We start from the raw sequence: 17839 nt of genomic DNA on the forward strand, positions 1-17839 counted from the left end.
AAGAAAGCCAGAGTGGCTGCATTAATAACAGATTTTTAAATAGACTGTAAAACAAAACAGAAAAATGTTACTAGAGATACAGTGGGACATTTTATATATAAAGCTATCTAAGTACCTAACAACAGAGCACCAAAATACTTGAAATGAAACTGAGAGAAAGTAAGAATACAATCCTACAATAATAGAGACTTTGACACTCTCACTTTCAGTAATGGACAGAAGATCAGTGAGAAAATAGGAAAACTGAAGCAAGGAAATAGAGGCTATAAGCCAAACTGACCTAAGAGACATCCTAGAATACTTCATCCAACAACAGGAGACCATACATGTTTTCCAAGAGTACATGAAAATTGTCCAGAATAGATCATATGTGAGGTCATAAAACAAACCTCAATAAATAGAAAGGATAAAAATAATATAATTCTGACCATAACGGAATAAAATTAGAAATCAGCAACAGAAAGAAATTTGGGAAATTTTCAAATATGTGGAAATTAAATAACACACTCCTATATATAAAATGAGTCAAAGAAGAAATAAAAAAAGAAATTGGAGTGGCAAGTGGGTGGCTCAGTCAGTTAAGTGACCAACTCTTGATTTTGGCTCAAGTCATGATCTTGGGTTTGTGAGATTGAGCCCTATGTTGGGCTTCCCACTGGGTGTGGGGCCTGTTTGGGATTCTCTCTCTCCTTCTGCCCCTCCCCACTCACACACACTCCCTCTCCCTCTAAAAAAAGAGAAGAAATTGGAAAATACTTTGAGATGAATGAAAATGAGGCACAACATACTAAAACTTATAGGATACAGGTAACACAGTGCTTAGAAAAAAATTTATAGTTACAAATATTGTATTAAAAATTTTGAAATTAATAAACTAGCATTCCACCTTAAGGTACTGGAAAAAGAACATACTAAACCTAAAGTAAGGAGAAATAAGGAAATAGTGAAGATTGGATTTGAAATTAATGAATTAGAGAATAGAAAAACAACAGAAAAATCAGTGAAATCAAAAGCTGGTTCTTTGAAAAGAGCGACAAAATTAACAAACCTTTAGCTAGAATGACCAAGATAAACAAAATTACTAGAATCTGAAGTGGAAAAAGAGACATTACTACCAACCTTACAGAAATAAAAAGGGTTATAAAGGAGTACTACAAATAATTGTATGCCAATAAATCAGAAACTTAGGTAAAATGGGCAAAGATGAAGGCCCAGATGACTTTACCACTGAATTCTAAGAAACATTTAAAGAAAAATTAATTCTAATTTTTCAGAAGCTTTGCTCCAAAATAGAAGAGAATATTTTCCACCTCTTTCAATTAGTCCAATAATATCCCCAGATACCAAAACCAGACAAAAACATCACTCAAGGGCGCCTGGGTGGCTCAGTGGGTTAAGCCGCTGCCTTCGGCTCAGGTCATGATCTCAGGGTCCTGGGATCGAGTCCCGCATCGGGCTCTCTGCTCAGCAGGGAGCCTGCTTCCCTCTCTCTCTCTCTGCCTGCCTCTCCATCTACTTGTGATTTCTCTCTGTCAAATAAATAAATAAAATCTTTTAAAAAAAAAATCACTCAAAAAAAGAAAGATACAGATCCACATTGCTAACAAGTATGGATGCAAAAATTTCCAGTAAAATACCAGCAAACTAAATATAGCAACATATAGAAAGAATTATATACCATGACCAGTGAGAATTATTCCAGGATTGTGAGGTTGGTTTAACATCACTAGAGTGAAAAACAAAAACCACATGATAATCTCAGTAGGCTGAGAAAAAGGATTTAACAAAATCCAACACCTTTTCATAATAAAAGCAACTAAATAGGAATAAAAGAGAACTTTCTGAACCTGTTAGAGGGCATCTATCTATGAAAAACTAACATCTGATATCATACTTAATGCTTAAAGACTGGATATATTCCACCTAAGACTGGGAACAAGACAAAGATGTTTGCTTTTGTCACTTTCTATTCAATATTGGAAGTTCTATCCAGGGCAATTATTCAGGAAAAAGAAAAAGCATCCAAATAAGAAAGGAAGCAGTAAAACTATCTCTATTCTTAGATAACATGAACTTGCATATGGAAAATCCTAAGCCATTCACTAAAAAATTATTAGAAGTAATAAACAAGTTCAGTAAGGTTGCAGGATACACAATCAATATACAAAGATCAATTGTATTTCTATGTGCTTAAAATGAACAATGGGAAAATGAAATTAAGAAAACCATTCCATTTATAATACCATCAAGATGAATAAAATACTTGGGAAACTTTTAACAATAGAGGTGTACTACTTGTACTCTGAAAACTACAAAAACATTATTGAAAGAAAGAGCTAAATAAAGGGGAAAATATCTCATATTCATGGATTCAAAGGCTTTATTGTTAAATGGCAATCAGTCTTCAGATTCAGCACATTTCTATCAGAATCCCAGCTAGCTTGTAGAAGCTGATTCCCAAATCACATGGAATTACATGGGACCCAGAACAGCCAAAACAGTCTTGAAAAAGTGGGAGGACTTCCTATTTCTTGACTTCAGAACTTTCCACAAAGCGATAGTAATCAAGGCAGTATGGTACCAGCATGGGATAGACATATAGATCAATGGAACAGAATTGAGAGTCTATAAATAAACCTGTGTGTCTGCGGTCAGCTGAGTTTTGACAAAGGTACCAAGACCATTCAATCTGGAAAGAACAGTTTTTTCAACAAATGGTTCTGGGACAACCGTGCAACAGAATGAAGTTGGACCCTTTCTTCACATTAAATTAAAAACAAATAAATTGGACTTCATCAAAATTAAAAACTTTGTGCTCCAAAAGATATAATCAAGAAAGTGAAAAGATGGGACACCTGGGTGGCTCAGTGGGTTAAGCTGCTGCCTTCGGCTTGGGTCATGATCTCAGGGTCCTGGAATCGAGTCCCACATCGGGCTCTCTGCTCAGCAGGGAGTCTGCTTCCCTCTCTATCTCTCTCTCTCTCTGCCTGCCTCTCCATCTACTTGTGATCTCTCTCTGTCAAATAAATAAATAAAATCTTAAAAAAAAAAGAAAAGAAAGTGAAAAGATAACCCACAGAATGGAGAAAGGGTTTGCAAATCATTTACCTGATAAGGGACTTGTGTATAGAATATATAAGGAATTCTTACAACCCAGTAAGAAAGGACAACCTAATTAAAAAATGAACAAAGGATGGGCACTTGGCTGACTCAGTAGAGCATACAACGCTTGATCTTGGGGTCATGAGTTCAAGCCTCATGTTGGGTGTAGAGCTTTCTTAAAAAAAAAAAAGGGCAATATATACAGTGGAGTATTATACCTCCATAAGAAAGGATGAATACCCAACTTTTGTATCAACATGGATGGGACTGGAGGAGATTATGCTGAGTGAAATAAGTCAAGCAGAGAAAGTCAATTATAATTATATGGTTTCATTTACTTGTGGAGCATAAGGAATAACATGGAGGATATTAGGAGAAGGAAAGGAGAAGTAAATTGGGGGAAATTGGAGGGAGAGACAAACCATGAGAGATTGTGGACTATGAGAAGCAAACTGAGGGTTTTGGAAGGGAAGGGTGGGGGGATAGATGAGCCTGGTAGTGGTATTAAGGAGGGCACGTATTGCATGGAGCACTGAGTGTGGTACATAAACAGTGAATTTTGGAACACTGAAAAAATAAATTTTTAAAAAATGGGCAAAGGATCAGTATAGACATGTCTTCAAAGATGGTCAATAAGTACATGAAAAGATGCTTGACATTGATAGTCATCAGGGAAATGCAAATCAAAACCACAATGAGGTATCATTTTACACGCATTAGAATGATTATAATCAAAAAGTCAGATAATAACAAATGTTAGCAAGGACATTGAGCAATCCATATCCTCTTACTTTCCTTCATACACTGAAGGAGTGTAACATGGTGTGGCCACTTCGGAATTTAGTCTGGCAGTTACTCAAACAGTTAAACATAGAGTCACCACATGTCCCAATGATTCAATTCATATATATATATATGAGAAACAAAAGCATATGGTTACACAAAATGTCCATACATTGTACACAAGTGTTTATAGAAACATTATTCATAATAACCAAAAGGTGTAAATAACCCATATTGTCCATCAACTGATAAAGAAAATATGGTATATGCATATAATGGAATATTATTTGCCCATAAAAAGGAATGAAGTGCTGATACATACTTGTTTGATAAATTAAGGATATTAGGCATGCCACAGCATCTGTTGCCAACCTGGAACAGAGTTCACACAGCAAGGATGCAGAACTGGTAAGGCAGGACCTTCACTTCTGGAGAAGCCCTATGGGATGTGACTCTAGCAGAAGCTAAACAACCCTTGGAAGGCAGGGGCTGACAGCAATGGGTTCCATCACAAGTGGGCCTGGGAGCCAGGCTGCTTTCAAAGTCCCCAGGTGATGTACATTAAATTCCAGAAAATAATGGACTGGATGATCTTTCACATTCCACCTGACCTCGAGCATCTTTTTTTTTTTTTTTTTTAAATTTGTTTATTTGACAGAGAGCTAGAGAGAGAGCACAAGTAAGCAGAGTGGCAGGGAGAGGGGGAGAGAGAGAAGCAGGCTCTCTGCTGAGCAGGGAGCCCGATACGGGTTTGATCCCAGGACCTTGGAATCATGACCCAAGCCAAAGGCAGCCGCTTAACCAACTGAGCCACCCAGGAGCCCCTTGAGCATCTTTTTTTTTCTGAGGTTCTAATCCTTAAGATGGAAGTAAGGCAACTAAAATGTGTCCCTCCCTGATGAGAGTGAATGTGATCCTGTGTTTGCTGTCAACACTGGGATTCCTAAGGCAGGCCTTCTGAGGAAACATCTACTTGTAAAATATTGCACATATCACTAGCCAGATCTAGTCTTACAAATCAAGTTGAACAGGATGCAGTGTTTATATCTCCACAAACAGCCATGTGGGTGGAATTTTGCTTTTTTTCCAACTCAGTAAGAGGATCAAATTTTAGTTTCTGATCTGCTCAGTATCCATTTATGAATTCTTGCTCTTGGCACCATTGTTGGCATTAAACTTGTCCTAAGGCGAGAGGAAGATGGTCTGGAGGGGGTCCCGGGGCAACCGATACATGTGGCTAAGGTGGCAGTCCTCATCCTAGCTGCCCCATCTGGGCCCCACCATCCTAGATTTAGATTTAACTGTGCTAGGGTGGAGCCCAGGAAATAGGTACAAGGTTGGGACCCAGATTGAGAATCACTGGCTCTGGGTGAAGAGAAAAAGCAACTGACAATAGGCAGGGGTCAAACTCGAAAACTACTGGATGATGAGTTTCTGAAACTGGAGGTGAGGATTTCCTTTCAAAGTCAGGAGAATCTCGAGAAAAGGAGTAGCTGTCCTTACTCGCTGCTCCTAGCTCCCAACCCCAACCTTTCTAGGTGCCCCATTTGCCTTTGCCCACCGGTCTCAAATCAGCTACATTTGGGGGATTGGCTTCAGTTCAACGAAAAACCTAGGGAAGCTCCTTGGCTGCCTGCAGCTGAGGCTTTCTTGGCCTTTCCTGATACACAATGCTGGCTCTTCCCACACGATGCCCACCAACTGGGTCCCTTCTGAAAGCCTGCTCTGAGCTGAGCTGTAGGGCTGATTGACTGCTCCAGTTTCTGACTTGTGGCTGGCACAGGTCTGGTTCAACCTTCTCTCTTAATCATATACCCCCTCCAGGCCCCAGGCTTCCCTGTTCCTCCTCACTCCTGATTCTCTGTCCACAGCCCTGGCACCTCTTTAATGGCTTCAGTCCACTGCTCTCTGGGGCCTTCTGTCAGCATGTTCCTTGCCCTTGGGTTATTTGCTGGGCCCTTGTGGTGTGCATGCCTTGAGCCTTGTGACTCAGTTTACCCACACACTCTTATAAATATAAATTTTCACATGCAGCCACTGCCTGCTCTCTGATGGGTCTGCAGCTGCCAAGGAGTTAATTTGTCTGAAATTCAGCCAAAGCTGACTCATGCCTCTTCTTTGAGGTCTCCTGGAGCCAAATGAAAAGCATCAAATGGTCTATGAAACCTAGCACGTCAGATGAGATAATGTACACAGAAGGGCTTATGCCGCTTCCAGTCGGCGACGAGAGAAGAATTAGGCACAAACAAGTCAGCTGTGAGAGATTGGGAGCAGTGGACAACAGTCGAAAAGGACTGCTGCCACGAGCAACTCCACAGTCTCACTTTTATTAGATAGAAATCAATAGCCAATAGAAGGATTGATTAAGGTCAAACGTTAATCCCGTCTTGCAGACAAGCAAGGAGGAGGGTAAGGTTTATAGTTAACCAAGCACATTCAAAGGACTCATCTAACTAACAACGGGCACTTCTGGGAAGAGAAAGGAGTGACAACAAAATAGGGAAGCAGGCGGTTTTCTTTCCACCCTGAGCTAACCAGGCGTTCCCGGCTGCCCAGCTTCGGTGAAGGGGCAGACCCTGAGCCAGCCAGGCATCCCCAGCTGCCCAGCTTCTGTGAAGGGGCAGCGTTCCGCCCTGAGTGAGCCGGGCATCCCCAGCTGCCCAGCTTCACGGTCGTACATCGTCCTTCTCCCCAAAGACCTGTTGTTAGTATATGTATTTTTTAAGGCCATATCTAAATGTGCTTGGCAACTAGTAAAATCCTCCAGGGGTTACAGTTTAAGTAACAAATTATTCCGAGGGGCAGCAGCAGGCTTAAACTGTAAACCATGGCACAAATATAAAATACTGATAATAATGTGCAGCAGTAACATTGCATATGCCATTCTCGGGCATGGGTGGTAGCCAGTCAGGAGTACCAGAAAAGGGACAGAGATTGATCAAGGACATGCAGGCGAGTTTGAGAACTGAGAGGTCAGGACCAGGTAGGCATATGGGAAGGGAACATTAAAAAAAGCAGAGGTTGGAGTGCCTGACACAGCTGGAGGCCCACAAATGAGCAAGAGCGAAAAGCTTTCCATCAGTAAGTTCTTTTGGCTCTACCCTCAACATTTATCCAGAATCTGGTCACTTGTCACCACCTCCATGGCCACCACCCTGGCCCAGGCTGCCATCAGTCCTGTCTGGGTTATTGCTGTTGCTCCTGCCTAGTCTCCATGCTTCTACCTTTGATCTCTTACCATCCATTCTTGATACAACTACCTGATGTTCCTGCCAAGAGTAAGGTACATAATATTGTGTCACTCCTCTACTCAAAAGTGCTTAAATGTCTTCCCATCCTTCTTAGGATACAAGCTGATGTCCTCCACCATGGCTTACAAGGCTCTACATGGTCTGGTCCCCAGTTACCTCTCAAATCCTGGCCTCTACCCACTGCTCATATGCTCCAGTCACCCTGGGCTTCTTGCCATGTCTTGAACCTGCCAAGGGCATTCTTGCCTTGTGGCCTTTGCCCCCACTGTCCCCTCTGCCTTGGAGCTTCTTCCTACCCACAGCCACATGTTCACTCTCTCACTTTATTCAGGGATGAGCTCAGGTCTCACCCCTGACTTCAAGGGTCAGCTTGCCTTGACTTCCCAGACCCATCACATACTACACTTTTCTCAGCTATAATTTATACAGAATTGAAATAAGAAAGATATAGTAAATAGTGATTAATTTATCAATAACTATTAAGAAATAGTTATTAATGAAATGTAAGCTCTGACTCTTCTGAAATGTAAGCTCCATGTGCATAGGAATTTTGTTTTATTTCCTGTTTGCACAGTGTCTTGCACTGTTGAATGAATAGTTGAATAACACAGTAGATATAAACTCCAGCAATAAAGCAAGACATCAATTAAAGGAACAAAGAGTGGCCTTAATCCTGAGCTTTCCAGAGATTCTGCAGAGACCAGGACCTGTTCTTCAGGGTGACTGGCCTTGGGTTTTCAAGTGCAGATTATTGCTCCAGGGAGGGAGAGGACAAGAGACTCCTGCCCATTTTAAAGTTGAGCTACTCTTGGAAGTCATGGACAAGTCAAGGGCCCCATAGGGGAGACTTCAGAGATGTGAAAATTTTTATTGAGTTCTCTCTCCAGGAGCCCTGCTTCTCTGAGATGCAAGTCTTTGAATCTTTGGGAGAAACTCTCTTCATCATCTCCTCTCTCCCTTTAGGGACAGCCTTGGTCAGCCCAGCTGCTTTCACACCTATGGCAAAGTAAAACAGCATGATGGAAAGAGCATGGGCACGAGGTGCTAACTGTTGCTCTTGGTTTCCTGCCTGGTTATATGACCGTGGGCAAGTTGTTTCAATTTCTTAGAGCCTTGCCACTGTGTTTGTAAATGGGGGAGATAATGATAGTACCTTTTTCCAGGGGTGTTATAAGGATGAGATATGATCTTGCATTTTAAGCAAAACGTTTGGCAGAATGTTGTGCTTGGCAAATGTTCAAGTACTATCATCAGGGTCAGGAGTGCTAGAAGAAACAGTTCTCCTTGTTCTCAGAGTTCTTGTCTACAGAGCTTCTCAAACTTTTATGTGCATACACATCACTTGGGACAGTCTCATTAAAATGCAGATTCTCATCAGAAAGTTGGGAAGGAGCTTGAGATTCTGCATTTTTAACCAGCTCCCAGGTTGTGCCAATGCACAAATTGAGCTCTGAATAGCCAGGCATACTCAAGAAAGATCTGGGGGAGAAAATACTGGTAAGTATATTTCCATGAAGTGTTATAGCCTCTGATTTCAATGTTTTCTTTTTTTAAGATTTTATTTATTTATTTGACAGACAGAGATCACAAGTAGGCAGAGAGGCAGGCAGAGAGAGAGGGAGAAGCAGGCTCCCTGCAGAGCAGAGAGCCCGATGTGAGGCTCGATCCCAGGACCCCAGGATCATGACCTGAGCCGAAGGCAGAGGCTTTAACCCACTGAGCCACCAGACACCCCTCTCTGATTTCAATCTTAAAGGCAGCCTGAAATTACTGTATTCTAATCCAGAAGAGCTACATTGATCCCAGCTACTTTTACCCAGTGGTATCCCAGATCTGATTCCAGCCATACCCATTCCTCCCTAGCATGTGAATCCCATAATGCTGCCTCCTACAAAAACACTCACCCCTCTGAGGAAGTTTCACTTGGGGCTGAGAAAGGAGAGGGAGACTGGTTTCTCTTTGACTGAAATCTGCTCCTGGGTCTCCTTGGCCCTTGGACATATGGCCAGGCACTTGTTTTCATGGCTGCTTAATGGTTTGTAAAGTAATTGCTGGAGGAAACATTGCTACAGCAAGCCAGGGGAGAGGGACACAGGGATTCACAGGCCAATGTTATCTTTGCTGAGCTCCAGGGCTGCTCCAACTTCTTTCCTCTCTCCACCTGACAGTGACAGATGGCTTCCACATGGTTTGACCTACTGTCTGGCTAGACCTGACCAGATAGTCATTCATCAACTGCCCTATTTGGCCCCCTTGAGGGCACCCTGTGGCTTGTGGGAGGCAGAAGTTGGAGGTTTCATTTAGAGCCCGTCACATCTCCGAGCCATTGTAGTAGAGTTTCAAGCATGGACAGTTCTTATTCCAGATGTTACTATCCCAGTGGCCATATGTTTCGAGGTGGGATCAGCAGGTTTACATGGTAATGTTAAACTAATTAATCATAAACTGATGCTTTAACAGCATCAGGACCCAAAGTGGGTCTGATACGAGCAAAGATGGAAGCAATACATATGGTGTCATTAAGCTGGAAAGAGGAGGTGAGGCTCAGCTTTTTCCATTGCTCTGGCACGATCTGTCTTCTTACTGATACTGAACGCTACTCACGAAGCCTCTGAAAGCTGTGTGGGCAGATCTCCAAGTATTTTTCTTATGGCTCTCTTTGAGTGTGACAAAACAAAAACTTAAATTAATATAAGCTGCAGGGCATGAGAAAAAGATAGCTATAAACAGAGGGGTCATGCAGACTAAGAATCAGGAGCCCAGGGTCCTCTCCCCATCAGCCTCTTTTTCAGTGACTTGGAACATACCCCCTAATTGACTTTACAAAGTTTCAGACCCCTCCTGGGTAGATTCAAGAAATGTATGGGTTTATTGTTGTTGTTGTTGTTTTTCTCTAACTCCAAAATCAGACTGTTCTATGATTTTGGCTTCTAAAAACTTTAAATGAAGTATGTTTATATTCTTTTTCTTATTAAAGCAGTATTTGTTCATTAAAACTTACCTATTTCACTGGTTATAAATTGTGCCGTACTTTAAAAAAAAAAAAAAAACAAGCTTTATTAAGGTAAAAAGAGATGGAGGAGTAAATACAGCTAGTAAATACAGCTTCCATGGAAAGCAACCTGACCAGACTCATTAAAGATACATTAAAATAATTCGTGAAACTAAAAAATATTTAAAATAACAAATCTATTAAAATTAAAAATCTTCTACAATCCCTACTATTATTTGTAGAGGAAAAAAGCCCAAAACTAGAAACAACCTTTGTGTCTCAATAGAAAGAATAAGTTTGATAAAGATAAAAGGTTGGATATAAATTCCTCTTTGTTCCAACACCCATAGATAGCTGATGCTTTGATGTAATAACATCAGTGGTAAAAGAAGAGCTGGGCGATGAGATACTGTATATTTCCTCTGTATAGTTTTAGAACATTTTCCCCCAATTACAAAAAATATGTACATCCCCCAATTTTTTTAAACATTTCTCTATACATAAAAGAACTGAGATGACAAAAAAAGCCTAGAGAAGTTCCTACCACCATGCCTATCTGTGCAAAGTAAGCATTCAGTAACTAGTAACATTTGGGTGTTCTTCCCTAGTGTACATAATGTTAGTAATGTATACATTCTCAGCTGAGGCCCTACTATTTATATATTTTGTGTTTAGCATTTTGATTTAACATTCGTTTTGCATTTGACCCAAGTGATTTTGCTGAGTACCTCCACCCTTGGCCGAGTGTTTGCCTGGCTTCCCTCCCTTGACTTTTGGATTTGGAGAGTCAAGGCCTCCAGGACGTGTCTGGACTGAGCCCCTTTCAGGAAGGTGGCCCCTATGTGGCCGTTGTACCTCACCTCCTGTGTTGATCTTAAGGGATCACAACTTCTATTTTCCTAATAATAATTTAAAAGCTGCAGCCTATTCACTGGAATGCAATTAAGAACCCTATGGGCAGAACTCACTCCTCCCAGAGATGACACTGTTCTTCAGTTGTTCCCCTCTGCCTCTGAAGACGAGAAGCATTGCCCCTGGATGACAAAGTGAAGGGCCACAGGCCTAGCCTGGGGAGGAAGCTTCTGTCACCTTTGACAACAGGGTCAGTGATGAGGTAAAGCATCTGTTGCCTTCTGTGAGGACAAGGCATGCCTGCTTCTGTACTCTGGGTATGCCAAAGTAGTGGAGATGCCCTAAGAAGGCTATCCCAAGAGACAAAGACACTGCTTTTCCACCTTAAGGTATGAAAGGACACTGTGTGCGTCACAAGGGCATGGCTCACAGAGTGAGTTGCTTGCTGGTTCTGAATCTCTGATCTCTCTAGGTGAAAGAAAGACCTGTGGACAATTCAGGGCCTGGACCCTTGAACCCTAGGGAAAGGGTCCCTGACAGCAGAGGTGGTAGGGTGTGCAGGGCAGTGTCCCAGCAAGCGATGAGAGCAGCTTTGCCTGCTATAGTGCTGGACACACACAGCAGGCTCATGTGGAAAGAGACTCCTCCTCAAGGACAGGAGGGGACACTGTGGCATGTTCTCTGTGAAATACAATGGGACTTAGGGTTGTTGAAGTATCTGCCTCTTGTTGGAATAGTTGATAGATTTTCCTATTTGTTATGCTTTTTACTAATACTTGGATTTGGTTCACACTTAATTTGGTGAGTTCATACCAGCCTTCTAGAACCAGATGAGAGAAAAGAGATGTCATTCTTCGAGTTACCAGTTCTATGTCAGACAACAGACTCAATGCTTTATGTCATCTCATGTAACCCATGGGAGAGAGTTTCTGTTTCGACATGGGGACTTATGACCAAAGTGTAAAATTCATCCCTCCTTTTAAGAGCGAAGTCAGTGGGATTCCAGTAATACACAACAATCTGCTCTTGCCATCAACCCCTGGCCCAGGGTTTAAGATGACCAAAATGATAGCTTTTATCAAATTATTATTTCTAGAAGAACCAATATCTCTTTCAGAGTGTACTGCGAAAGAAACTTCATTTAGGGAGAAAGTTTAGCTGGGGTTTTTTTTTTTTTTTTTAAAGATTTTTATTTATTTATTTGACAAACAGAGATCACAAGTAGGCAGAGAGACAGGCTGAGAGAGAGGAGGAAGCAGGCTCCCTGCGGAGCAGAGAGCCCGATTCGGGGCTCGATCCCAGGACCCTGGGAATCATGACCTGAGCCGAAGGCAGAGGCTTTAATCCACTGAGCCACCCAGGCGCCCCTAGCTGGGTTTTTAAATGGAGAGTTATCTTACAGGCAACTTTTCCTGTTTTGTAGCCAGTGAGGGCAGCCAGGAACCAGGTTCAAAGTGAGAACATTTTGGCCGGACCAAAAACTTTCGTCAGGATTCTGCCAACTGGTTATTCCAGGAGGGTGACCGCTTACTTCGCTGATTTCAGTTATTCACGGCAGGGGCAAGGCCTTGGGAGAAGGGCCATCCATCCTGTGACATCCAATTAATGACTGCAGGAATGAAGCAGGGAAACAGGATTTAGGCCACAAAAGGAGGCAGGATGTAAGTATAGAGGGCTTTTGAGTTAGCGAGATTTTTGCCGCAATTTAGTTATATTTTCCATTTGTGACCAAAGTGACAGTGGGAGGGAGAGGCCTTGGCAGGGCAGCAGGTAGGATGGGGTGGGTCATGCCCTACTTGGTGCTCCACGTGCATTGCCTTTCGCTGAGTAGATCCTGTTTACATCTTGGGCTACATGATAACGTGAATACTGGTAACATTAATTGCACTGCATATATGTGCAGGATTTAAATTAATTAAGCAGTTTTGAGGTAAGGGATTAAGAAAATACTCATGAAGCCATAATTATTAGTAACATTACTCACTTCTGACCAGTTAAATAAGATACTGGTTAGTCTAGGAAGCTTGGCTCAGGGAAAGGGGCTCATTAGGAGACAGGGATGGGAGCAGCAAGTCCTTGGTCCCCTAGAGGCTGAAGAACTCGGCAAGGAGCCCAGCTGCTGCTGTGGCCCACACATGACAGGCCAGAGAGCAAAGCCAGGAAGAAGGGCTGAGACATGTGGACAGCCAAGGCTGTAGGCAGTGCTAGTCTCTGTCTCACCCTTTGCAGACCTCTCCTTGCTGAACCTTGAGCGCACAGAACAATCTTTTATTTTTTTATTTTTAAAGATTGTATTTATTTATTTGACAGAGAGAGAGAGAGAGCACAAATATAGCAGCAGGGAGAGGGATAAGCAGACTCCTCACTGAGCAGGGAGCCAGATGCAGGACTCAATCCCAGGACCCCAGGATCATGACCTGAGCTGAAGGCAGACACTTAACCGAATGAGCCACCTGGGAACCCCCAGAGCAGTCTTTTAAAAGCATTAAATAAATAAATAAATATATATATTAATTAAATAAAAGCATAAATCAGATCATGTTGCTCTTTGGTTTAAAACTTCCCTGTTGCACATGGACACTTGAAATCTTTGAGTTACCCTTGTTTCTTCAGTTTATGCCTTTCCTTCTCCATAGAAGAGGGCTTGGGGAGGAGAAAAGATTTAGTCAGTATTCCCTTATTCAGCACTGAAGATAAGACAGAAGAGGGGCAGCAGGGTGGCTCAGTCGGTTGGGCCTCCTGCTCTAGGTTTAGGGTCAAGTTCTGATCTCGGGGTTGTAGGATAGAGCCCCGTATCTGGTTCTGTGATAGGCATGGAACCTGCTTAGGATTCTTTCTCCCTGACTCTGCCCCTCTGCCACTTCCTCTCTTTCTCTTAAATAAATAAGTAAGAAAGATAGAAGAAAACTGTGACTTCCTAAGTTTTTTCTACATTCCTTCTGAAACTGATCCTGCTTATTCAAATAGAATGTCTAAGATTACTTAGTCCAAGACTGTCCTTTTAAGGATAAAGAATCTGAGGCACGGGGGAGGCAGGTGACATCTTAGGTGAGTGTTAAAGCTGGACCAGAATAACTCTTGTGTCCCAGCTCCTGGTGAAGTGACTTTGGTGCCTCTGACTGATGGACAGCTCTGCAGATGGAAAGCCATTTTTGGCTGACAAGGAAGCATAGCAGGGCCAGATTGGAGGGCGTGGAGGAGGCACCTGGTAGGGAATGGAGAGGTCGTAAAGAATGAAAATATCTATTCCTGTTGGCCACATCTCCAGGACAAACATGACTCCAAATGCTCCTTAATGGATGCCTAAACAGTGACACAGAAGAACCACAGGGATGGGTTGACCAAAGGCCATGACATGTCATTTATGCATAATGACTAAGCACCCCTGTTTATTCGCTCTTAACCCAGCTCTTTAACCTTGTTCTTTCCTTTTAAGTCATTGGAGACCTTCTCTACCATTCCTCTCCTTTCTTTTGGTTTTTGGCTGCTGTTTAGAATCTAGCTATGCATGTGTCTAAGATTCTAGGCCCAAGGAAGAAGAAGAAGGTGATGATGATGAACCTGGGCCACATGACTTGCCTGCAGTATTTTGGTATTTTGAAAGGAGGCTATAGGGAAGAAGAATGAGCAAATTCATGAGTCAACATTCTATTTATCCCTCTATTGTGAGGACTACTCCCTCTACTTCTTTTGTGAAGCATAATCATTTGTTAGTTTTAGTAAGACATTCCTCTGCCCACTGATAAGGAAACAAAAAGGCATTTACTGTGCTAGTCTCTAGAATGTGAAATGTAAGCTGTGGTCTTTTGTTTGTTTGTTTGTTTTTCGCTTTCATTTGTGATCACAGGCTTCAGGGTTGAAGAGGGCCTTGGAGGAGGGCCAGCCTCACCACCCCCTTCTGTGCAGGAAGCCCCTTCCCAACATCACCGCTGGTGGTTCTGAGCCCTGCACCCCCGCAGTGAGCTGCCTCCGCCTCTGTAGAAACACTTACTTCATTTTGCTCTAAATTGCAGTTATTTGAGGACTTCTCTTGTCTCAGCTGTGAGCCCCTGAGGGCAGAAATCCTGCCTCATTCCTCTTTGATCTCCTACAGCCCCCATCACAGAGCCTGGCCAACTCTCCATAAATATTTGAATGAGTGACAAAGTGTTAACAGCCTCCAGAGGCAGCCACAGTTAGACATCTCTAAGAGCTAGAAGGTTCTTCCTAAAAGTGAGCAGAAGTGTGCCTCCCTCTGTTCTCTGTGGGGAGGGAATGTAAAGAGGCAGTGACGACAATGGGCCGGGCATCCATAGGATGTCCAGGACGGACCCTGGGAGAAGCTAGTGCCCAGGTCTTATTAGTTTCCTTGCTTTCCATCTGGCCAAAGCACGCAAAGACTTTCCCAGGACAGGAAAACCCAATAACACTAGATAAATCTGGATACATTGGGGTGGGGAAGAAGGTTTTCAAGATTTGAATCCAGTTTGGAAGGACAGCTCTATGACACACTGTCAATGTCATACCTGCATCTCCTCAGCCAGCCCTGAAGGTCAAAGGCAGGTGGCTCCCATAGAAACTGATAGCTTCCTGTATTTTTCTGCCCATGGTCACTCATGCTTGGCCTGTGTGTAGGTCAGGCTGGAAATGGAGTTACTCCAAAGAACCCTCAACCATGAGCAATCAGACTTGGTGCATAAATTCCCCAGATATACCTCACCTCCCAGTGAGACAGCCTGAACTTGTTCTACACAGTTGCTTAAAAAGATTTCATGAGGGATAACTCTAATTGCTTGTAGAACTAACCCATTAATAAATACATCCTTTATTCATTTTCTTTCCTTTTTTTTCTTTGACTTGCCCTCTCCCTCACCTTGCTTTCTGCAGTCACTTCCAAATAAGTCATCCAACCCAAATTCTTGTCTCAAGGTCTGCTTTGGAGGCAACCCAAACTAAGACAAGTACACAAGCAGGAAATTTGGCGTAATCCAAATGTCATTCCCTTAGAAGACAAAACTACTAAAATTGGTACTCTTTTTTTCTCTCTCTCTCTTTTTTTTTCCAAGTACAGAGTTGGTTTTTCTGTTAGTTCTATAAATAGAGCTTAATTTTAAGTAGAATCTGTGTCCTAACTCAGAAAACAGGGCTGATAATGATTCCTCAATCTTTGAAGGATAGTTATTTCAAATAACAAGAGTAGTATTCTAGTTCTATTAAGGAAATGTACTGCATCAGAAAGGTCTTAGGCCAGACTAAAGAAAGAGATTATACACGGGGATCATTAGACATCAGAATGAATTTGTGTTTGAGCACTACACTTAACCTTTTAAACTTCTACAGAGACCTTTTAAATGAACAGAGACCTTATCAACTTGGCTCAGGTTTGGGATGGAGGGCTTGAGGACAGGGACAGTTAAGATGAATAGGGAACATGAAGGAGGAGGGGAAGGAAAATAACCTTCATTTACCTGATATTAATGAACTACTCCTGAGCTCATAATAGAAACAGGAGAAAACACCATTGCTGAAGAATATTTCTTGTCAGTGGAGAAGATTTGCAACAAAGAACAAAGGTGCACAAGCAACTCACCGCCCTAGTCCTTCTTCAGGCAGACATTGTGTGATTCAGAAAATCTCCCTGTGGATGCCACAATATTACTTGATTGTTTTGACACCTCAGACAATTAATAGGAGGTAGCAGTTAAAAATGATCATGCTCGCTACTGTCTTATGTTTGTGGGGTTTTTCTTTTGCCTTGTTCCTTCCTGGAGGGTTTTCTGTTGGCCTGGTAGGAAACAGCACACATGGTCATGAATTTTTAATTGGCAATCAAAGATGGGAATGATTGTAAACAAAACACATGATGAGAGAAGTCAGCAGGGCCAGGAGAGCCTTACAAGATGCTTTTTGGGGATAACCCACAGATGCCTTGTTGGAGTTAGGTAGGGAAATATCTCAAAGTCTAGTAAGGATAAGAAAGGGTTCCACCATTTTGGTTTGTTTTTAAATTTAATTTGAATTCCATTAGCCAACATACAGTACATCATTATTTTCAGATGTGGACTTTTAGCATGGAAGAATATTCTTTTTTGTTTGTTTTTTCTTAAAAGATTTATTTATATATTTTAGAAAGAGAGATAGAGGCAGGGGAAGAGCAGAGGGAGAGGGAGAGAGAATCTGAAGCAGACTCCCCATGGAGCGTGGAGCCCATTGTAGGGCTCCTGGGACCCTCTGAGATCATGACCTGAGCCAAAATCAAGAGTTGGATGCTTAACCAATTGGGCTACCCCAGGTGCCCAGGATGTAAAATTTAAAAGGATCTAGTACATACAGAGCACATAACATAGCATACCTACCCAATAATAATTATTATTGGAAGAATGTTCTTCCAATATGCTCTCTTCATTTGCTGTCTTCATTTAAATCTTGACTGATGGCTGAACTTTCTGTTCTGAGTAGCTTCCTTCCCCAAATACTCACTCACCCCCAAAAGTGCTCAGTGGGTGTCGTTCTAGCTTGCCCCACTAAGTGCTCCCCCTCCTCTGCTTCCCAGAACGCCTATGTCAACATCAACCGCATCATGTCCGTGGCTTCCCGCCTCTCTGAGGCCGGTCATTATGCATCGCAGCAAATCAAGCAGATTTCCACCCAGCTGGATCAGGAGTGGAAGAGCTTTGCGGCTGCCTTGGATGAACGCAGCACCATCCTCGCTATGTCTGCAGTGTTCCACCAGAAGGCTGAGCAGGTGAGGCCAAGGGAGAGGCTGTGGGGGCTGTTGGTTGGAAGGGTGGGAACACAAGCGCTGTCTGTGTAGAGAGCCCCTCCTCTCTCCCGGAAACAATCAAGACCCTGCTGAGTCATTGCAGCGGTAACCTGTGTT

The 17839-nt window shown here is 42.5% G+C and overlaps 1 protein-coding gene across 25 annotated transcripts in view; it reads left to right on the forward strand.

Annotated features, from left to right (window-relative positions):
- The window catches only part of KALRN (kalirin RhoGEF kinase), a 661891-nt gene that overhangs the window by 263066 nt on the left and 380986 nt on the right, over nucleotides 1-17839 (forward strand). For all 25 annotated transcript variants that reach the window (XM_059162890.1, XM_059162900.1, XM_059162892.1 and 22 more), the window contains exon 7: nucleotides 17513-17704. In XM_059162890.1, the coding sequence (XP_059018873.1) occupies nucleotides 17513-17704 (192 nt within the window). The remainder of the gene's footprint in view (nucleotides 1-17512; nucleotides 17705-17839) is intronic.

The sequence above is a fragment of the Mustela lutreola genome, chromosome 2 (assembly GCF_030435805.1).
Source record: "Mustela lutreola isolate mMusLut2 chromosome 2, mMusLut2.pri, whole genome shotgun sequence".
Classification (NCBI taxonomy): Eukaryota; Metazoa; Chordata; class Mammalia; order Carnivora; family Mustelidae; genus Mustela; species Mustela lutreola.